General features: G+C 39.5%; 1 protein-coding gene across 14 annotated transcripts in view; it reads right to left on the bottom strand.

Annotated features, from left to right (window-relative positions):
- LOC118415250 (SRSF protein kinase 3-like) overlaps positions 1–23,962 on the bottom strand; it is a 66,169-nt gene that overhangs the window by 14,064 nt on the left and 28,143 nt on the right. For 7 of the 14 annotated variants that reach the window (XM_035819694.1, XM_035819690.1, XM_035819692.1 and 4 more), the window contains 3 exons: positions 7,651–7,781; positions 1,916–2,024; positions 1,159–1,188 (listed from right to left, as the gene is read on the bottom strand). In XM_035819694.1, the coding sequence (XP_035675587.1) occupies positions 1,159–1,188; positions 1,916–2,024; positions 7,651–7,781 (270 nt within the window). Of the gene's footprint in view, positions 1–1,158; positions 1,189–1,915; positions 2,025–7,650; positions 7,782–11,019; positions 11,043–11,379; positions 11,627–14,753; positions 14,908–19,261; positions 19,401–23,962 lie in introns of those variants that run through there. The other 7 variants (XM_035819693.1, XM_035819696.1, XM_035819695.1 and 4 more) reach the window with 5 other exon arrangements.

The following is a 23,962-nucleotide window of genomic DNA, read 5'->3' as shown; positions in this document are numbered from 1 at the left end:
CAAACGCTAGGACTTCATGATTCAATTTGAGGTAACTTACAAGCATTGACATTTTCTAAAAGGCACAAATTTGGCAACAATCCCTGATCGAATGGGTGATACAGTGTGTGTGTAAGGCTGACTTTGGGAAAGAAAGTTCTTGAGACATACAGACACAATTTGATCACAAGTGTTGGATGACAGATTTGAAGTTAATCTGGAAGAAGAAATTACAAGTGAGATTGGTTAGTAATGAACTGTAAGTAATCATTGTGAAGAACGATACATTGATATCAATAACATGGACAAAGACTGAAAGAGTGTGATTATGAACAGTTACTGTTTGTACTGGAATGGACTGGTGAAACATCGGTGTGGTATGACTATGATAAGAGGATGAGAGAATGAAAGAATATCTGAGGAGAGAAGAATAGATGTAAGAGAAGAATGGAAGAAGGATGAGAGGTTGAATCTGCCCTGGCTAAAGCTCTGTGGGCTTTATACAAAACAAAAAAAATGTAACAGTGAGTGGTGAAAAGTATGACATTAAAAAATGGACACAAAATTACTAAGTACACAAAGAGTAAAAGGGATTGATCTGTTTTGGACAAGGTACATACTACGTAATCCCATGTTGATTTGATTATATGGATAACATTCTATGGGAACTCCCAGTTACTTCAACTATAGGTGGAACATAGTTGATTGAGGGCAGGCCCAACATCACAAGTTACAGTATTGCTATATTACAAAAGGTGAAGATGAACATTGGGTCTTTGCCTTTCGCAATCAACTGGTGGGAAAATCAGTCTTTGAAAAGTGGCTGAAGGCAGATCATAGCAAAGCACAATACATACATGTAGTATTTCAGTGGGAAGAAAAGGGCAGGCAACAGCAACATTTGAACTGAGTTTTGATGAGAAAATTCAAGGATTTTGGTTCATAGCAGCAAGTTTCAGTATGCAGTAACCCTCTATCTGAATATTGTGGCTTGCATTTGAAAAAATTATAAAAGTTTACCTACTTTTGACCAATCATGTGCTGCTTTCAGAACCTGCTATCAAATGTTAATTTTTTCCATAAACAATACTGAATGCTTAAGTGCACTATGATTTGCCTTGCAGCAGGACCATTTGAAGAGAGGACTGAACAAAGGTGTAAACTGACGAGTGGACGGACCTGGCACTTGGGTCTGATGACTGTTGGGGTCTGCGCAAAAGGAGTGACAAAAGGGAGCGGTCATGACGTGGCAAAGCAATGGGACAACTCGGCTGGGTGATTCAAACCTAGCCTATATATGCAGTGACCATCTAACTCATGGATTAAACGTTCAAAAATTCTATAGCAGCTAGAATTGTGAGCTACTACTTTGCAGTTACCACTTAATATAATATCTGGAAATTCTTATTTCTAAAGATATATAATCATGCAAAATGACATATAGTAATTGCAAATAAAGCTGCAAGCATTTCCAAATCATATATTAGGTTAAACGATACATAAAGTTAGTCAATGGCTTAAGATATATGAAAGTTCATCTGTGACAGTAATAAACTTTACATTGATTCTGTACACAAAATAAAGCACTTACCAACAAGCTTTCCATCAGTCCTCTGATCCTTATCAAGTTGAAATGACCCAAAGCATACATGTATGTCACACATCCAGACTGGAAGTGTGATGTCAGCAAAGTGTCAAAGGTGCTTGGAAGTCGGTATCGACCCCCGTCTCGGTTGAGGGAGAAGGTTGGTGGGCTACGATGAAGATGGCCTCTTTCAACTTGATAAGGATCAGAGGACTGATGGAAAGCTTGTTGGTAAGTGCTTTATTTTGTGTGTACGGATGTATAGTTTAAAACTGCAACATAAGGCTGAAGATATTAATCATACCATTTAAGATGTAAGATAGCCATTTAATAGTCTTTCAGCAGACTTACTTGAGGTCCCAGGCGAGCCAGACAGTGGAGAAATGTCCCCAGCCCAGCTTGCGCACCACATGGTAGCGGCTGTTGAACAGGTCACCAATCTTGACCGGGTGGTAGCCACCTGTGTACATACAGAACAAATGTCATTGTCAACACTTCTTAAAGAGATTGATGCATGGATACATTTGTATCTTCCTATTGTAAATACAGGAAAATACAATGTAACTCATTACTGTAGCTCAACAGGTTGAGGTACTGATTCCAGTTAGTTGGCATCTGTGAGACTCTGGTTCAATCCTGGGTAGGACATCTCTGTTGGGGCTGCACCCGCCTTTTGAAGGGATGTAAAATGGGGGTCCTGTATTCGAGGGTGTGCCTTGAACAAGTTAAATGAGAAGGGCTAGAAATCCCTCCCTGTAAAAAGGAACCCTGCCACTGAAACAAGGAAACTTGCTGCCCTATCTGCCACTAGGCACTACAACTTTACAAGGGTCTGGATCAACAAATAAGTAGCAACTACAAACTTTACTGTCAACTGATTTGGCACTGAACAATTGGAAAAGTTTTAAAATCCTTGCTTTGTGAATGGAGGTTGAATGCAGCCCATACTGTAACCAATGTTTCCTGTCTTGAATGTCCAGGTGGCAACCACCTGTTGAAAATGTAATTCTTGTGAAAGAGATTTATATGCCAATCTACTTCCTGTACTAATTGATTTAGCAAATTTATTTTTGGTCAGGCCAGGCCCTGTTGATTTGATTGGATGGATGACATCCTCTGGGAACTTCAGAACTAATGCCAGTGTGCCTTCATTATGTAATCTGAGTGGTCTAGAAGGTTGAAAGAATGACTATAGAATACCGAACAGTTATAGAACATTCTTCATTTGTGCTCTTTCACATCTTCTTCCTGACTTTAAGTCGATTTGGCATTCTACTACATTAACAGTTCACTTTTTCAGACATGCGTTTTTTTTAGTAATTTGCGCACACCAAGTATTTGCTACTTTTGCAGCTGCTTTGTATAATTTACAGCTGGATCGCAACCTTTTTTTTGGAAACGGACAAAAATTGATGCATGTGCTGATGTCATCCATATAATCATATCAATATGCCTTTAACTGGATACACACCGGGCAGTCTCAAAACTGCAGGAGTCTTTTTGTCCTTATTTCAGACACTTTCATCGCCTTATCGCTCAAGCAATAAATCACACTGTTTCACAGATAAGAGAATACTACCGAGTTTTACCCTCTAAGTCCCCCTCCCACAGTTTAAGATGGTTCCCCTCCATTTCTCTTGTGCATCATTACATGTGCCATAGGGTACATCAATAGCACAGCCATACAGGCACCCCTGGGATGATGAGCGCAATGCTTGGCTGAAGAACGCCATTATATTGTCTATACCCTGACTCAGTCTGTGACTCTACATTGCGCGATATGAGTTTCAATGACTTCATAAGACACATGTAGAATCATAATTTTAACTGCATGGGGTGGGTATACTGGTATGGAAAATTCAGGTATATGTTCTGATCTACATGTATGTCCATAAGACCAGGACCTGAACCTTATCATGGTAATAAAATAGAGTACATACAGTAGAAGCCAGTTTATTGCACAACGGATGAAAGCACATTTCTGTTAATTGCACGAAATCCCCAAATCCCAAACTGGTGCAGTCCAGCTGAATAACTTCGCATTGTTGCATCACCCGGATAATTGCACGAAATACGCAGGCAAATATGGCGTGCAATTAAACGGCTTCTACTGTAGCAATTTTCAATGTACACAAGTAAATATTATGCAGAAAAAAATGAACTTGTAGCAAAATGCACACCATTTCATCACAATTTTTTTCCCTGACAACATTTCCAAGACAACAGATTCAACTTCTAATTGGTCCAACAACTGGTCCACTGAATTTTTTGACCGGTCCGGAAAAAAAATACATATTGTTAGTTTCACACAGGTACCAATTTCTTATACAATGTACCAGTCCCCACCCCATAATTTCAACCCTTTCTGCTCTTATTAATTTTATTCCCCATGCATGCAAATCACAATCAATGTCTTGCTGATTGAATAATACACGTATTCTTCTAAATCTTTTGTTTCTTTGCTAATTACATCCTGTACGTAATTGGTGAATATTATGTAGCTTGCATGAAAGGCGCAGAAGAAAAGGGCACAGTAATTATGTGAGCGAGTCTAGCCATTAGCCTTACATTACTTAGTCTGTAGAAAACATAAAAGACAGACTGTGCATGGGGTGGAATATATAAAAACGGATGAGTCAAGGCTTGCATCTAATATGTAATATATATAAACTGTACAATTGTCAGCAAGACATTGTTTGTAATGGCATACTATTGTTTGAAATATGTTTATCTAAATTGAACTAAATGAATTACAGAGTTGAATACCAACATGCAAAAGGGATACATTATAAGTACAAACCGCAAGCTCTGCTGCAGTATTGTAGAAAGCTGCTAGGGGGCCTATTATTGAACTTGACCTTTGTTTTTCAGACTAGAACCCACCTACCAAATATCATGAGTATTCATCCACAACTTTTCGAGTTATGCTATTGACAGACAGACAGACAGAAACACACACGCACAGACATATGCACAGGCACACACACATAGCACGTCAGAAAGCATATCTTCTTGGCAAAGGCAAATATCACTACTCTTCATACTTTTAATAGGGAACATGTAAGAGGTACAGTATAGTATACCCAAAGTGACAGTTGACAAATTAAAAAACTAACCAACTCCTTTTCCATCACCAAAGACTATTATCTGTAAATGGGTTTCAGACAGATACACCAATGATACATGACAGGACAAAAAACATCTGATGTATCATCCATAATAGGTCTGAAAATTACATGTCATGGAATATCATAGTAGCTGCAATAACTAGAGTAATAAAAGAGCAATCAGGAGAATGCAATAGCTACATAAATACTCTGTCTATGGATTTCATTTCGAAGAATCATGGAAATGCACAGACTAATCAAAATATCCAATCTTGCATCTTTTGAAACTTATTAGTTAATAGCTTCCATATCCCTTACACAAGTATTTCTTAGTAGTTCAACATACCTTGGCCAATATAGCCTATATTACATTTGTACATATTGGCAGTAAAACTAAGTAAAACGATTACATATTTTTCCTGTATTTCAATCATAAAAGTACTAGTCTAACTTGTAATAGAAGTGAATAAGTACAAGACTGCAAGACTGATTGAATGAATAAACAAATGAATGGATGGATAAATAAATAAATGAATGAATGAATGGATGGATGGATGAATGAAGGAAATACATCTGTGACGTTTTTCACATGCCAGAAATGCATGAACTTTGCTGCCCATAATGCCATACAGTACCTGTTAAGACCCCTTTCAATATAATCCGACCCCTGATGCTTACCTCCCACCCCACTCAAAGGATCAAGTAAAGTAAATGGCTTAGATTAATGTATACATTTATCACAAGGTTGTTACTGTATATCCATTTTGCTGATTTACACACAGTCTGTGTTATCAAAGGTCTTTGACCTAGATATGTTATGGTTAATTATGTAAAATGACCAGCACTTTTTTTCCAGTCAATGTTTTAGTGCAGGGCTCGAAATTCATTTTTGGGGTGCACTGGTACATCTAACTTAAATAAATTGGGTGCATCACACGAGATAAAGTAGAATGTCAGAAAAACCTAATTTTGATGAACCAAAATTCCAATTTTAAATTCTTAAACAAGTACTATATGACAAACAGACATTCTATTATCTTTCTAACACTAAGATTTCGCAAAAGGTGTACACTAGTAGTACAATTTGATACATACATAAACTTACTAAAATATTTGGGTGCACCCACAGAAAAAAACTGGGTGCACAGCTTGAATTTTGGGTACAACAAGGTGCACGTGCACGTATTTTGAGCCCTGTAGTAAGTGACTACTATAATATAGTATAAATGCTTTAACGTTCGCAAAGATTTTATGGTAGGAAGGAAATGGAGATTCCCATTGGTATCTAGAGGGAGAGCCGGACTACAGACATTCAGAGCATTTGACTTTGCGGTGGTTTCCGTTTGCAGTGAACAAATTACCAAGAAAACCATGAATGTTAAACCATCACAAAAATTCCACATTTACCGTAATTCCCAGACATGAATGGGTCAACGTTAGACAACCATAACGATGATAACCTTCCAAAAAATGTAATTAACTTGCCAGACAGACAAACGATTCCAAAACAAGATCAAAGTGCTTTCCTGGAATATAAATTTGCGCTGGCCAAGAATCCAATTGATCAATCCTGCCTCCATTATCGAAATTGAGTGCTGCCATTAATTCAATGTTTTTCTTGTCGAGACCTGGGTTAGTTGCATTAGGGAGGCACCATTTATATTCTGTAAGCAACATGCAGCCAACCATGCAGACTACATGTATGTGTTCAACATATCTTCAAAATGTATATAAAAACATCAAAATTCGTTATTCCTATCTTGAGTTAACCTCTTTGGAAATGTTTTGCAAAAATACCCCTGCAATTCAAACCTAGCCGCTTGGGGAGCCAAAGTTATGCCCCTTCTTCCAGAGCACAGGAGCTATCTAACGTCCAAAAATTGTGTCCATAGCTTGTTCAGAATACAAGATATAAAACCCGGAACTTCCACTGCAGTAAAGAGGGTAGCCGCTAGGGGGCCCAAAATCTAATCATTTCCAGTGATCTTCGCATCCCACCAACACACCAAGTATGAAAAGAAGCCATCCAGTCGTTATTAAGTTATCTTGTTGACAGACAGACAGACAAACGCTAATGAAAATATAACCTCCATGAACTTTCATGGATGTTGTAACTGTGTTCTCCGGGATACATTTTTAAAGCTCTCAGAAATAATGATTTATGATCTCTGCAATTTCAAGACCTATCTGTAGCCAACAGTCTTTTTATACCTAATATACCTGCACTACAGGTAGAATATAATTATCAAGCAAGCTGCATGTATAGCTGTCATCATAATTTTTCATTTCTTTGGAAAATCATTAGCTCAAGTTAAAACTCTAGGGACCACTTATTTCTTTTGGAATGTGGCATACAAATGTATAAAACATATTGTGTATGTAGATTAACTTCACAAATTTTGTTATCAAAACTATTGCCATCATCTCTGTCTATTTAGTGCCTTTCTGTCATTCTCCTATTCTTTGAAACAGTCTACGTCTTGTATATTTGATATCACCAAGTAGCCTGTCATTTCTAAAGTATAGGGGCATCCTACATATAGCAAATGATCATGTACCCAGAGCACAATAATGTACAAGAGATAGACAAAGAGATCAGCCTGGCTAGTGAATTGTTTAGTACATTAAGTAACTGTTACAAAGTCAACTGTCAACAGCAACAACTAGAAGTAGAAACCGTTTAACCCCTGATGTGCAGCAATTTAACAATTTTTTTTTATCAGGCCAGTCAAGTAGTTGTTTTAACAACAGAATTCATCACCTAGTAATTGTTGGATGGTTGGTCAATGTTGCAGCAGAAATTTGTTTGTTACATATAATTTCTTGTAAAAAACTTTTCTAAACTTCAATAGATTTAACATCATCTTAAAGCTTATACACATGAACATGACCTTATTCAATGTGTACTACAGACATGCATACCAAATGCACAAGACAAGTGTCATGGCTGACCTATAAGTATAACCTATCATGACCTACCTTTACAGTAGTCTTGAGGATCTTCCTGTTCGTCTTCGTCCGACCCTAGAACCTCCTCGTCTTCGTCATGGTCGTCTGCGTAATGTTCCTCGTGACTGCTGGGCGGCGTGGTCGTCGAATCTGTCTCTGGCCTGAAACAACAACAACAACAACAATAAACAAAACTTGTCAACAAGCTGAGTAGTAAGGGCATCCTCACTGTATACCATTGGGGAATTTTTCAGGTGTAGAGTTGGATTATGCAACTGCATGGGTTGAAGTTTGCAAGTCGGACAATGTAGTGTAACCAGCTGCTGCCAAGTGCCTGCCACGAAGCTGGTGTGTTACGCCGAAGGGCTGTTATACACCAGCTACACATACAATAAAGATACCAAGTACAGATATAGAAATACATTCTTGGATCCAAGGGCGCGTCGTTATAACAATTAGTCTTGGCCTACAAACGCTTCTGTCTTACCAAAGAGGTTTGGGCCAAACTATAGGGGACGCAGGAAAATGTATCTTTGCCGCCTTGAGCAGGTTGAAGGAACGTTTCGCAGAAAAGGGTTGCTGTTTCTTCATGTTTTGTTGTTTTCCGCGCAACTAGGTTATGGACTACAATGGCCTGGGGCTATTCTGGTACAAAGGGATGGGTCAGCTGACCTAGCCTGACTATTGTTTGGAAAGTCAATGTAGCATGAAATACTGTAATTCACTTTATCTTCACGGTACCAAATTTTCACGGTCTGAGAAAATTGAACTTGTTCTCGGAACTAAATGTTCACTGTCGAGGCAAGTGCGCATGAAAAAAGTCTGTGAATTATTTTTTATTGGTAATGATAAGTTCACGTTACAGTCGTCACCGTGAAAACCGTGAACATAACATTACAGTGAAAAATTCAGGAATTACAGTATGGGGGCCTCTTATCATTTCATTGGGGATTAATGTCGATTATTGAATGATGGTTCAGCATTAAACAGTAGATAGATATAACCATAATAATTATAAAACAAGTTGTAAGCAAGCTTAAATTGCACAAGTTGTACAAAGCAAAAAAATGCACCTACATGTAATGTAAACAGGTCCAAAAATTTGAACAAGTTAGATAAATGCATAATTATGATTGTACAATATCATGATCACTATTTTAACTCAACTTTCACGTAGCAAGGATAATGGCAATTTGAAAGAGGTAGTATACATGTGTGCCTGTACTACACAAAAATGTATTAATATGATATCATTATACATGTACAAAAATATGTATCACTAACATTAGAGGCTAAGAATAGTAGACAATAGAGTGCATCTCCAGTTACAGAATCCTTTCAGGTACGACAGTGCCAATTCCATCATGTAGTGTCTACCTTTACCAGAGCGATCTCTTTTTCCAGCTGATATCATTGGTTACCATTCCCTCAGTCAGAAGTACTGATATCAGTGGGCTGACATGCTCTCTCTCTATATATATATGTAAATGTATCCAAGCAAAGAACTGGCAGTTACAACTTCTTTTATGTTAACTTAGCAGAATAGAAACATTGTACAGTTGACCTAGAAAGCTTGTAGCAAGTTTCAATGAGAGGCATTAAGCATTTATACTTATAAGTTATAGAACACAAACATTATTTTAAGATTTATACACATCCATAATTGGAGCAACCAATTATGCTAAGAGCAACCATAAAACTTGCTCAGGAAGGGCGGACACTTTTTAAAACATGGTCAGGTGCAAAGCAGTTGTATAAACAACAATGCTTGATTGCCTGTATGGATGGACTTTGAGGTCACTCATTTCTGATCTAAACAACCAAAGTATGCATACATGCATGTATAACACCCAGTAGCTTGTCCTTTGGTTTATCCACTACTTAAAATGACAGTCGACGACTTAAGTTTCCGTAGTTACGACAGCAATTTTCGATACACATTGCAATGAAATTGTAGTAAACATGGACAAGAAAACTTGCTTGTGAAAAGACGTACACTGTACACAAGATGATAAGTCTAAAAGTTACTACTTCAGCCAATTTGAATTACATGTTTACAACCGCAATTTGAGCCATATGTAAATTTGTTGACCTAACATTTACATAATTGGGCAGCACAAGACCCTCAACAGTTAGTGGATTACGGTAACATTAACTTTTAATTTAAATAAACCCCAAGCAATTATAGAATGGGTTAATTAGAGGTGTACAAAATCAAAGTATATTTCATATCATAAAAGACTGTCTATAGTATTAGTATTACTGAATAATGTTCAATTCTGAACATGAGAAAAAAGTTAACAGGCGTAACAACAGTCAAGCTTTAATCAAGTGTTACAAATAGGATATACAGTCAAACCTGCCCGAGCGACCACCTCTTCTCAGCGACCACCTGGCCATTTCGACCGCTTTTTCTCGGTCCCGATTTTTTTTCCTATTGACGTAAGCATTAAGCGACCTTTTCTCAACGACCACCTGGCCAACGCGACCGCGACCGGCCCAAATTGGGCCCCTTAACGACCGCATCATTTTCAAAATCGAGGTTTTCATCGATTTTTGATGATAACTAGCCCGATTTTGTGCCGAAATCGACCAGTTTGCGTCGGATTTTGACTGCCATTACGATGTTATGTTTAGAATAAAGATTGCGGCGGTCAATGGGTGGGTCAATGGGGCAGTCTACTGTAATATGGGAGGAAATTTCTAAGAAAGATCTGTGTAGCTCATACCTTTTAAAGAAAGATCTGTGTGAGTGCTTTTGTCCAACTGTACATTCACCCTTGGCTATTGGGACGTACCGGGCATAGAATTCGAAAGGTGCACCGTAGTTATTTCAGATACGGCGATCAAGAACACAGCGACGCATAAAGGCTTGTATGGTAACTGACAGCATCAACGTTCCCTCACTGTCTAAAACGTTAGTGTACAAATATCATACTGTATCGTATAAAAGCTGGGGTTAAATTTACAATTTACAGTGTGCGTGTTGTATTTGACATTAAATACCTCGCTTCTTTGCGTGCGTGAAGTGTGCTTGCTATTTGCCATTAAACACAACGGAAACCGTTATACTTTGCATAGGGCATGTTTTAAGTCGATACTCTTCTCAGCGACCACCTGTCCAAATCGACCGTTTTTGTCCGGTCCCCCGGGTGGTCGTCTTGGGCAGGTTTGACTGTAGCTACATTTTTTTGAAATATAAACTGTAACTCAAGGCTTGAGGCAAAACCAAATGCTCAACACTAAACCTCAAGTATCAGGAAAAAAACACTGCCCCAAACATATCCAATTTCAAACCAATAACGATACATCCTATTTCTATACAACAACCCACAACACAAAGGCCCTGGATAACCATTCTCGACTGTCAACATATCGGAGAACAAGAGAAAAACAAACCCCATTCAGCTGGCGTCTGTAGAAGCCGTAACGGACATGAACCCAGGCACCCAAGCACCTAGCCAACGAAGGCATCCACAAAAGGGGTCGCTAACAAATCACTAATTGTACCCAGACTGAGTAAATAGCGGACTGGCCCCCCGGCAAATAAATGATTTAACTGTCAATCCACAGTCCCCGTTAGCCGCTGAATTCATTTCCTAAATTGACAATCCGAATTCCTTGTATATTCCCGGTACGGAGTTCCACATGCACATGGGTGTAGGAAAATTGGTTTATGGCGCTTACATGTGAACAAAGACCAGAAAGCATGAGGTAATCTGTGGCATAGGAAACACTACACCTTGTTACAGTACGTACCACACATTGCAGAGTTCTTGAGTACAGCTGTCTAGTAGGTTGTTCGGGGGCTCCGTTGAAGTACCTGTTGTTGTTGTTGTTACAGTAGTAGGGTTGGTCATTGTTTTACCCGAGGACGAAGGGACGCATTGCACGACCATTTCACGCACGAGGGCGATAGAAACGCACGAGGGTAGCGGAAACCTCCACCCGACACTGTCAACTAACTCCCACCGCCGCCACGTTCCATTCCGCTGAGGCGCTGTAACGGCCCAAGTTTACGTGGCATGGTGGCGGAGACCAGTGCAAACAACAATATTTACCCTAGCAAACAATTGCCTACACCTATCGGCCAATGGCTTCCAGGCACCCACTCAGCTGAGCACACTCCATTGCAGAGGCACTTAACCTCAACATGAAAAATTTGGCGACAAGTTTCGAGTAGCCAGCCGCTACATATCTCTTCACCCGACTTTTTTTAGTGTGTACATAATTGCGTTATTCTAACATATTTGGTATGATTGATCGTGGTGCCTTACAAGGTTTTAAAGCATATATGGACTGAAAAAATGTATGCCATGTCAAGCTAGCTGCACTTATTGTATGTGTATCACGTACAGGTTGGGTAATGTGGGGCTTAGCTGTGAATTAGTTGACTTTGGTGGGAGGAATGTCAGACTTAGAATACCTGACAGAAATAGCCAGTTACGAGAGGGGGAAGCCTTTGCATAATCCGTCTCACAATATGTAACAATGGTTTGTCAATATTCTAAAATTGAAAAACCATCAGAGGTTAAGCTTTTGGGCAGTAAAATCGTAGTGGAATAATTATTCTTTTTATCTAAAAAGACAAAATCAAATATTTTATACAGCTATAAATAGAGCAAGGCCCGAACGTACACTACCTTTTCCTTAGATCACAAGCTATCTGTAACCAAAAAATCAATGGCATAGCATGTCCAAGACGAAAGATACAAAAAACGTTCTGCTGCAGTACCAAGGTCACACACCAAGGGGCCCAAAATTGGCCTTGACCTTTGTCTTCCCAACACCTACCCACAAACCAAATATCATCACAGTCATTCCAGAGGCTTTAAAGTTATACCGATCATAAGTATCTGGAAACACAGAAAGACACACAGACAGTTAAACAATTACATGAATGTACATGCATGACATATAGTGATATACATTTGTACATGTGTGTAGTAATGAGTAATAATACTGTACAGCTAAAATTACATGCAAAACTTTCCCCTCTGGACAAGAATGGTATAACCCACTGGAATAGGTTGAAATTAGAACCTTAAAGTTCAAAGAAACCATATCTATTTATTTCAACGTGTTTATGATTTACACTGACTTATACCAGACTGGCATAATCAAAAAGTTCATTATAATAAATCACTACTAGTACAATTATCAAAATCTTCTCACCTATAATCCAACTTACAAAATAATGAAGCAACTTGGGAGTGATCAACTGTTCGTACTTAATTGACGCCATAAGTTATGGAGTACTGTATCAATAAATATGGTCTCTATTTTGTCTGTCAGCAGACACTAAGTTACGTTCATAAGTTGTATCAATACATAAATATGTTTTCTATCTAAGTCTGTCAGCATTTCATCAACCTGGGTAAAGCCAGACAATAATATTTCCTCGTAAATCACACAACAACTAGAGTCCTGGTGGCTCAACAGTAATAGAGGGCTACAAATCATCCATGTAAGCATGTATCCTGTATGTCATTAATCAGTCTGTCCTCACTGTGGCCTGACAAAAAAAGGTGACGCAACATTACACAAGGGTTTGGGCATTGACTAACATTTCAACATGGTGAATGTTTTTTTGTTTTTTTTCTTCAAAAATATTATAACCTTGATACATGTTACTCTCCAAGAAGACTTTCCGGCTTATTTTTCTTTTACATTATTTCAGGTGTTTTTATTTGACTTTCTGTTTTGCCAGAATTTAGGTAAAAAAAAAAACAGCCAGAGCCTAACCTCTCAGATTGGAGAGTAGATACATGTATTTCTTTGACTCTTAGAACCAAGTGTACTACATATAAATGAAAATGAAAGACTATATTGTATACTGAAAATTGTGACGATGTAGACATTTTATAAGATCATTTTTGAGAATAAATACTAGCACATTGTGAATCCTTTATCATACTTGGACACGAGACTTCAGCAGCATTGAAGTTGTTTTAAAAGTTTGAAAACTTAGCAAAAGAAAACAAATTTTACGGTATGGTGTGATATATACATGTACATGTACCCACTGTACATGTACAACATATATCATGGGTAGCTCCATTAACTAATGAACACTTAGGCAAATGTAGGTCACAAACTTTCACCTGGTAATACAAGCATGCCACACAGCTTTTATAAACAAATGGAGTACATGTGTAATTTGTATATTGAACCAAAATATAACTCTACTCTCTACAAAACAATAATGTAAATGTATTTGCCAAGGGTGTGAAGTTTAAAGTAGAATCATTAGTTTACCTATACCTATATCTGTTGTTTTAAAAACACGGTATTTACTAATTTAGAGATGTCAACTTGACAGGCGGTGGTTTCAAACAATTATTTTGAAAATGTATATAAATTGTTAATATATTGCAATTTGAAACCACAGCTCTGAAAACAACTTACAGACATAGGTTACCCCACAGATGAAATTAAAGGTGAACTAACGTTACAGGTTTTGTACATGACGTTGTATATATTGATGCATCTGTTTGTATATGGATATAATTCATGTATAGACTCTAAGATAGATTATAAATTAAAAATACAGCATAAACAGCTTTAAAACAGCCATAATCGTAAAGCTAAATCAGCCATGAAACTGTCTTCTCTATCAATTACACAAAAGGTGACATCAGAAACTAGGAATTCAATTTTTAGTCCCCCTGGATTACTTAAGCAACATTGAACAGGTCGAAGGTATATTAGATTACTGTGACACATGTGAAAGATCAAGCCACAGTAGCGACAGGAAAGACTAATATTCCACACCATCTGTTTATCATAAAATCTCATCTGTAATAGAAATAACTCCTGATTACGCTGCCAATGGAGCGTGCTTTCTGAACAGGGGCCAAATTGCCCCATGGGGGCTTGTCAGCTACAACAGACTCCCAAAACTCCCTCTATTTACACCAGCAATGAAATATAACTGAAAACGGACGCAGAATTGTAAAATACGACTTGTGAAAAACACTTCAGGGCATACCACACCCTGACAAAAATTAGTTGGAAAGTTGCCATATCAGGAAAACACCTATACTTCAATGTTATGGCAGTGGGAAACATGTAAAGATACAGCCAATCTAAGGAGAAATCGGTGCCAAGAAGTTGAGTCTAAGACATAATACCTGAGGGATAGTTGGGTGAGTTGTAGCTGTAGCTGTAGAGCCAGTGACATGTCGCTCGTACTAGCGCCATGGAAAGCCGACCGTATGATTGTCCGTATACACAATGGCACGGTAGCAGCACCGAGCGGTCCCAGCCTCCGTCCGATCAATACGCTCGCGCGTCGGCCTTCTCCTGGCACCACTCACCCAGCATGGTTAACGACCGGGCTAGACTGAGTGGTGCGAGCGAACTCACTCACACTCACACAGGGGAGCTGTACCACGCAGTGTCAATGGCTCTTACTTCCGCCCTACAGTATTCTACGGAGGATTAAGTCAATTATCGTCCTTATCAAATCGGGGAGCGCGGGATAAATTATCATAACGTTCGCCGTGAAGCTGTGATGAACAAGATATGAATTTATGATTTCCTGATTAATACCATGTTGAACGTTTGTCTAGATGTATGAATCTTTAATTGGCTGGATCCATTTTTTGATGAAAGATAGCTGATGTATAATTCATTGCAAGTACAATGATACACTGTGTTTTTCCAATTGCAAGTTCAATGACCCAGTGGTACAATTAGTCTTCTAGTAGTTCTACATATCTGACAAGAGAGGGACATTTTAGGCATAGTACACATTTTTAACAACCTTTGCTTAAAAGGTTTTAAGTTATACTTTTGGTCAAAAACATACATTTTGTAACTTGAGAAGCTGTGGACTGAATATGATACAGTAGAAGCCGCTTAATTGCACGGCCTATTTGCCAGTGAATTTGGTGCAATTATCCGGCTGGTGCAAATATGCGAAGTTTTCTAGCTGGACCGCACCAGTTTGGGATTCTGGGATTCCGTGCAATTAACAGAAGTGTGCGTTAATCCGATGTGCTATTTGGTTGGCAGACGGGAAAATTAGGATCAAGTTTCATATTATTCACATTGTCAATGAAAAACATTTATTTATGATACATCATATGAAAAGGTAAAAATCACTTGAAACACAGAAGTACGTTGACATTGTAATGCAATTTTTTTTGTTTATTTTTGTTTTCCATAGCCCATTGGCTGGCTTAATTACATGTACTTACTGGCCACAGCCAAATTCAATTCCAAAGTCAAAGAAGAAGATGTAAAAGGACAAAAATGAAGAATCTATTGTTTGATATATCATACTCAGAGTATTAAGTCATTTGTTGCGGCCTGGGCAACTTGGCTGAAAAAAGTATTTTATGCATTTAATAGACAAACTATGAAGAAATAAATCCCCCAAAGTCTGGCAGCTTGGTGAATTCTACAAATGATGAATTATCTGTCGACAGGGCCCATATCACACCATATCCTAGACTGACAGTCTAGTCACCTGGATAAAACATTTTCCATGGAGATACTTAAATGACCTTTCTACGCTCAAGGAAGACCTCTTGGCCTTCTTGATATTGGACTGCAGTTTAGAAGTCTCCTTCTCATTTTGTCACGGTGCCTTTTTTCTTTCATGCATGCGCCAAGGTCCTATCCATCAAAGCTTGGAGGACAGCATGTGATACTTGAGTTCACTTTGATTGAAGGGTCTTTGGTACCACATTGAGATGATAAATGCTCCCTACATAGGCAACGTGCGGTAGGCTCAAAAAGCTCTGCGGTAATGCGGCTCGGTCCATGAAAAATACAGGCCATATACTACATGTATGCATGAAGGATGGGGCATGAAAAAAGCTTTGCCTGACGGAAATTACTTTTGATCCATGCGGTGGGCATGCCAGGTACCAGTTATAACTGGATGAAGTCAGCAATCATACATAAGTTACATACATTTTCTGTCAGGTTGCATCTAGCAACATTAAACACAAAACTTCTTTACTGGTAGTACACTTTACCAGGGCTCGAAATACTGGGTGCATGTGCACCCAGGTGCACCCAATTATTTTCTGTGGGTGCACAGGGTGCACCCAAATATTTTCATATGTTTATGTATGTAAAAGTATCAAAGTATACTAGTATACATCATATTCTTGACATCTGTTAGAAAGATAATAAAAATGTCAGTTATGGTACTTTGATGGCTTGTAACTAAGTTTTATTATTAGGTTAAAACTTAAATTTAAGTGGTGCACCCAAAATTTTTTTGGTGCACCCAATTTTTTAACCTGGGTGCACCAGTGCACCTAATCCCAGAAATGAATTTCGAGCCCTGCTTTACAGTAAAACGATAATTTTGATGTAGACAAAACGCAAAACTTCTTTACTAACACCAACAATGATTATTTCATAAATTGATTACGTAGTTCATCCACCTTTGTAAAGTATATTTATGCAGTGTATGTTGCACAATGATGATATTGCATATTGAGGATAAGTTACTGTACTTCTTGAAATTTTTGCAGTGGTTTTATATTCATTGTTTTTATTGAGACCATTTCGATGCAGACTTAAAACCACTGCGAAAATACCTGTTCTACCAAACTATACCACTAGTTTCCAACTTAAAATCACCCAAACACTTTTCTTGCCACAAAACTAAAACCCAGTAAACTAAAATCCATTTACAATCACTGTGTCTGTTTACACTAGAATTTGAACCTGGTTGACATGATTTTATTTCATTTATTTATTTTTTATTTATTTGCCAATGATACAACTCATTACACGGATCTGCCTAGGCAGCTTTGGGCTGGTAGCGGCAGATCCACAGAGATACAGACGAACATACATCATCGGTCGACGTGATCGCACATGTTCGCACATGTTTACACACGACGGGGTTATACCGCCCCTTACGGGGTGACATACCCTTTCATATGCACCAGGTCTCCCGTCCGGGTGAATGATGTAAATCACCGTGAGCCGAAGCTAGGTACCGCTCATTTTCACCTGAGTATAGTGAGGAAAGCCGTGTAAAGTGCCTTTCCCAAGGGCACAAGATCGGTAACACGGCAGGCGGATTCGAACCCGCAACCTCTCGGTCACGGGGCGAACACGGTCCCACTGCGCTACGCGGTCCCACGTATATTGCTATTATAATAACAGTGGCATATCTAAAAGTCTGTATGACCCAAACTAAAGCTCCTTTGAAAGTACATAGTTCACGTGAAAAATGAGCAATAGCTATGTATTCTAACTATGCAACCTTTCGCATTCTACCCAGTATGACATATCTGCCAAAATACTTGCTGAACTACAAAGTAAATTCTCTTTTTGACAGGCGGAAATCCAATTATGTTCAGTTGACCTTTCCCAGGGTGAAACCTACATGAGTGACAGGTCCTGCCTATGGAAGACACAAACCACCTGGATATCTTTGAAGTTACCAGTTTGTAGTCTGCTCATGTTGGAAGACAGTCAATAAAGATAAGAAACAATCTTTATGACCTGAAAGATTGGCTATCGAGTCCTTTGAGGGAGAGATGAAGGGAGAAATAGATACAACTTCAGGTTGCTTCCTCTTGTTTTGAAGTTGGTGAAATCTACTTCTGTTTACGAAATGTCTACATAAAAACTTGTTGGCAGCTACCACTAGTACTACAGTGTATAATTTAATGCAGCATATCACCAATCATAACCAAACATTACAGAATAGACCCAAGTTAAACACGATTACCACATTTGCAAATTTGCACATGGAGCATTTGTACATCAGAGGTCAGTTCACTGACAGGGCTACATAAATTATATATCCATTCTGTAGCCCTAACCAGCAATCCAAGAAATGTAGAACACTTTGTCAGGTACATGCAGTATGGCAACAATTCTAGACTTCACTGGGCAAGGTTTTGTTATCTGCAGTCTCTAGACAAACCCACCATTTTGAATCCCGCATGTGTGTTGTAATATTTATGTGAGAATATGCACTATATCACGATATACTCCAATGGACAGCATTTTGGATGGTAATACTGTTGCCATAGACATAAAAACAACATGTTGAAAAGGACTGGTGGCACAGACACTTGTCTTATGCATGCTCTTCTTTGAATTATTTACAACACCTTAGCTGTCCACAAGGCTGCTCTTTTCTTAAGGGCACCACCTGGATCATCTGATGTCAACATCAATCAACTCACCAATACATTAACATGCTTGGGGTAAGGCTATAGCCTAGGGAAAATATATTCTGAACTGTGTAGTGTAAGGCAAATGCAGTACAAATGACCAACTCTAAACAGGGACTACCTGGCCAATGTGACCTCCTCAGACAATTTCCCCATTGACACAAGCATTATGACACTGTCTGAAGTGACCACATATCCACATAAACCAAATGTTATTGGTCACTTGAGGTGTCTTCTTAGGCAGTGTAGATTGTACATGTACACGTATGTACAGTACATTGACACTAACATCAATATTACCATACACACATATGTAGTAAAATAACCTACATGTACTTGTCCCTTTATCTACATGTAAAGACATTGGTTTCAGAAGTTTGTGCTTGAACATAAACATCTGTGACAACAATATCAACCAATTTAGTCTATAGTCCTAGCACGAAAGCATGCTTGTATGTTAGTCGTTATTTGGTACCTACATTGTGATGTATGCAGACGACGGCTCGATGCCTGCAAGCCACAGGATTCTAATGTCCATGGTGTAGCCGAGGTATCTTTCTTCCTTCTGCAATAACTCCCACGACTTGAAGATCTCTTTCGTACTTGAACAGAATCAGCAATAACTCTCCAGACCTAAAGATCTCTTTCTTACGTCTGCAAGAACTCTCGCAACTTGAAGATCCCTTTTTTACTTTTGCAATAACTCCCAAGACTTGAAGACCCCAGAATCAGCAATGAATCTCTTTCTTACGCCTGCAAGAAATCTCGCGACTTGAAGGTTACCTCCTTACTCCAGAAATAATTCCAGACTTGAGGGCCCTTTTCTTACGTCTGCAATAACTTCCAGGTCCCTTTTTCACTCCTGCAATAACTCCCACGACTTGAAGATCCCTTTCTTATTACTTCAGAATCAGCTGCAGGAACTCATTCTTACGACTGCAAGAAATCTTGCAACTTGAAGGTTACCTCCTTACTCCAGAAATAATTCCTGACTTGAGGGCCTCTTTCTTATGTCTGCAATAACTTCCAGGTCCCTTTTTCACTCCTGCAATAACTCCCACGACTTGAAGATCCCTTTCTTATTACTTCAGAATCAGCTGTAGGAACTCTTTCTTACGACTGCAAGAAATCTCGCGACTTGAAGGTTATCTCCTTGCCTCAGAAATAATTTCAGACTTGAGGGCCTCTTTCTTATGTCTGCAATAACTTCCAGGTCCCCTTTTCACTCCTACAATAACTCCCACGACTTTGAAGGTCCACCACTAAGTAAGGAGTATCATTACACGTGATGCAGCAACATTCCAACAAGGGGCTTCCTTATCTCAGACCATGAATTTGATCCTGGGTGGTTCCCTTTGAACTGCGGTGTGATTTCCACGTAATTTATGGCTCCGTCCACAAGAAGAGTGCCCCGAGACTGCCCCTTATCAAACACAAATGAAGGGAAGGCTGGCCCAGGACCTGTCATTAGGACGGCCAGGGCTGGGATCACGCAAGATTGACTGTTTGGTGCCAAGACATGGGACTCCGCATGCCGAGTGGCTATTTCTGGAGGTCCTTTGTGTTCCCACACTTCTTAAGAACTTAAAAAACTTCTTGGTCTCAGACGAAGTTTTACATGTTATTAATTATCGCTTGTCCAGCTTCACTTACCCCTAATTATTAAGTATCATTGAGACACAAGAAAGACACACAACACACTGTCCTTTGTGGCAGAAGTATGGGGGCAAGGTACAAGGTCTTCAATGCTACCAATTTTCATCTCTCTTTGACCTGCTCATCTTGTGAGATGGGGGGTTTGTGCTCACTCCTAGCACAAATTTCGCCCCACCTCATCACACTCCAAACCAATCTTCTCTGACCTACCCTCCTCGTAGGTCCTTACACACTGCTTTTGGGTCAACCTCCCATCACACAGGGCTACGGTTCAACCCAGTCCCAGAATCTCTCCGCGGGCAACCTCTTAGCATGCTAAGATGGCACCGTGGGAAGTCCCTTCTCATTCAAGAGAACATCCCGATATTAGGTATGCGGCCCCTATCCTGGGACTCATCTGTGTAGCACTCTCGCTTTCTCACAGGTTCTTTTTTTCTGGAGCACAGTCTCCTTCATCTTTTTTACTGGAGCACAGTTTCACTCTGTCTCCCACAACTACTTCTTTTCTGGAGTACTGTCTCCCTCATGGAGCACTCTGTCTCCCTCATCTCTGGAGCACTCTGTCTCCCACTTTCAATTCAAGTTTGTTTCTTCACAACACCTGGTAGCACTGAATGACCAAAGTACCCATTCCCAGTTTATTAGTTTCAGACACTTCCTTTGGGGACCTTGCTTCTACTTCAGAAAACAGACCATAACAGTACAAATCCAATACAGTAGGTCGACGTAACAAACGATTGTCCAAATGTGCCGAATTCACTTACGTTGGTAGAGCATGCCGAAATCTCTGTTACCAAAGTACACGATGTCATTCTCATCTTGGTTTCTTTACACAATCTTATACATCAGTCTAATACAAGGTCCCGCCTCTCTACTAGACAAGTCATGCTGCGAGCGGGCGACCGTTTTACCCTGGTTGCCAATTGTTATAGCCAAGATCGGGCTGGTCGGTTAAACCAATGCTCTGTCCAGCGGATGTTTAACGCATCCTGACTTGTAACTGATCTAGATAATCTATATCACCAAATCCATATCTTAATATATACATATATATCAACTAATGCCTAATTACATATTCATCCAAACATTCATTTTAAGGGTGGGTGGGATGGGGGAATTTTCTGAACCCTGCAGCATGGTAGACTTTCTCTGAACTATGTACCATGTTGTACTGGCAGGAATGGTGACAACTCCTCCTGCTTTCCTCTTTAAATACTCTTCCCCTCCTGGGGGGCCTGTCTCTTGAGATGACCACTGAGTCATTCTTCCTTCTCCTTACTCAGAAGCTCCCTTTATCTAAATTAAACTGACCGTCCCATCCTGGGCCATCATTTCCCTCACAGCAGGTCATTATTGTTTGCTGGTCTTGGATAATTAACCCAGCTTAATAACTGGATCAGATATTAAGCTTTCATTAATTATCGCTTGTCCAGCTTCACTTACCCCTAATTATTAAGTATCATTGAGACACAAGAAAGACACACAACACACTGTCCTTTGTGGCAGAAGTATGGGGGCAAGGTACAAGGTCTTCAATGCTACCAATTTTCATCTCTCTTTGACCTGCTCATCTTGTGAGATGGGGGGTTTGTGCTCACTCCTAGCACAAATTTCGCCACAAGGTATCAAGGAACTTGATACCTTCCCCCCAAAACACAAGATCATACTTTCCTTGTTCTCGCCCACCATAACCACCACGGTCCCATTCCAGATATTACCCCTCTTGAGACCAAGTCAAACTGACCCCTTCAGCCTCAGACATTAGACTGTCATAATATATATTCCTAACTCATCCACGATTGTACCCTATTGTGGTTTCTACATCAATCTTCCTCTTTCCAACACAAGTCATGGGCCAATAACATTTTCTACTAGTAATGCTGTTAAATAACCCCCAATGTGATAGGGGTCTGTTCAACTTACCACAATCTGTCTTACTTCACAGTTGTGTGCAACTAGTAACTAAAACTGATATTCTTATTATAAACAGTTGGCCCTTATGATTAGTTTGTATCTTGCTGTCGTACACCATATGACTGTGACTGACTAACCTTGTTATGATGTGATACATGCTGACAATACTGCAGACTGATGTGTGAGATGACTATTTCAAGATTTATATAGAGAGAGGGCTTGGTGCTCAATCTAGGCATAAAGTTTGCCCCCTGTAAGGGGAAATGAAAGCAACCTTCCCCCAATCTACCCAGATCTAACTGTCATCTTCCTCTCCCTACTGGATGTTATAATACCCACATTCCTCACCAACATACTCAGCAGGCCACCCTCTTGGTGGATCCTAGGTACCTGTAGGCACCATGTGATGTCTCTACCACAAGAACATCCTGTTTACTCTGTTGGGACTGTTTCCCAGAGCTTAATACCCCCTAACAAGTCCAGAATAGCCCCTGTTCCTTTGGAGAGGTTAAAAAAAAAAAAAAAAAACTTCTTTGTATACACAATCTCTGATAGCTCTGGAGATTCGTAGTCTCCCTTCCCAGTTTATCTATTTGGATGCCAACTTCTCCTGAAGAACCTAGCTTCTACTTCTTGGTACAACAGTCAAAGTAAACCATCATGTTTCAGAGATGGATCCTGTTCAATAAACGAGGTCCTGCCTGCATAGTGCTACCGTGGAGTAATGGAAGTTTATGTACTGCTACCTGTTGACCAAGTTATTGTCATTTGCCGAGGAGATACCGGCTATCCACTCAGGGCTCTTCAGTCCATTGTCTTCGCCTGTATTTTATCCAAATAAATGCGCTGAAATAGTACAGGTCATAGAAGTATAATCCTTTGACAAAGACCCTTTCTGCTATGGTATAAGACTTAGAACGAGTTAACCCTGCTGCCTTACTTAGTTGTTTGTCACTAGACATGTCAAAGTTTCCTGAATTGAGGAAAGGCCTGTCCTTAATGAATCGCTGCTACATGCCTCATTATCTTTTGCTAGGCAACTGTACTGTGCCTACAATGAAGTCCTACGTCTCCAGCATGTTGATGTTGTACCTTCTGACTTTTGTTCCATCATCAGAGAAGTCTATCTGTCTGGTACTCAAGAAACACACGCTCCTTCTGAAGTCTATTGTCCTGTTACCGACGTGTGAATGCTTGAAAAATTTAAGGTGTCGTCTTACTCCTTTCTGGCTTCTCCTTACCGATTTAAGAGGTATATCCTCAAGCATATCCCCTGTAACGCGTCATCACGAATCTGCCAAACAAACTACAACAGGATTTCCAAATTTCCTGTTCAAAATCACATACTACAGTATCCTGCGTTCCCTACGTACGGTAGTTTGCTTGCTAATTCGGTCTAGTTCAGGCCAGGGTTCACTTGTCTTACCAAGTTCTTACTTCGGTCCAACATGCCGACATGTGAATTACTTCTTCTGAACCTTCTAAAAGCTGTCCTTACTGATCTGACAAGTAGTTGTCACAAACGTTGTCCCCATGTAGCATAATGCTGTCCTGCTATGTTTTGTATGTTTGGGATTGACCATCCCAGCCAATTCGTCCGGTTACGTAAC

The sequence above is a fragment of the Branchiostoma floridae genome, chromosome 5 (genome assembly GCF_000003815.2).
Source record: "Branchiostoma floridae strain S238N-H82 chromosome 5, Bfl_VNyyK, whole genome shotgun sequence".
Classification (NCBI taxonomy): domain Eukaryota; kingdom Metazoa; phylum Chordata; class Leptocardii; order Amphioxiformes; family Branchiostomatidae; genus Branchiostoma; species Branchiostoma floridae.
Note: the sequence above shows the minus strand (reverse complement) of the source record. Positions and strands in the feature narration are given on the sequence as shown.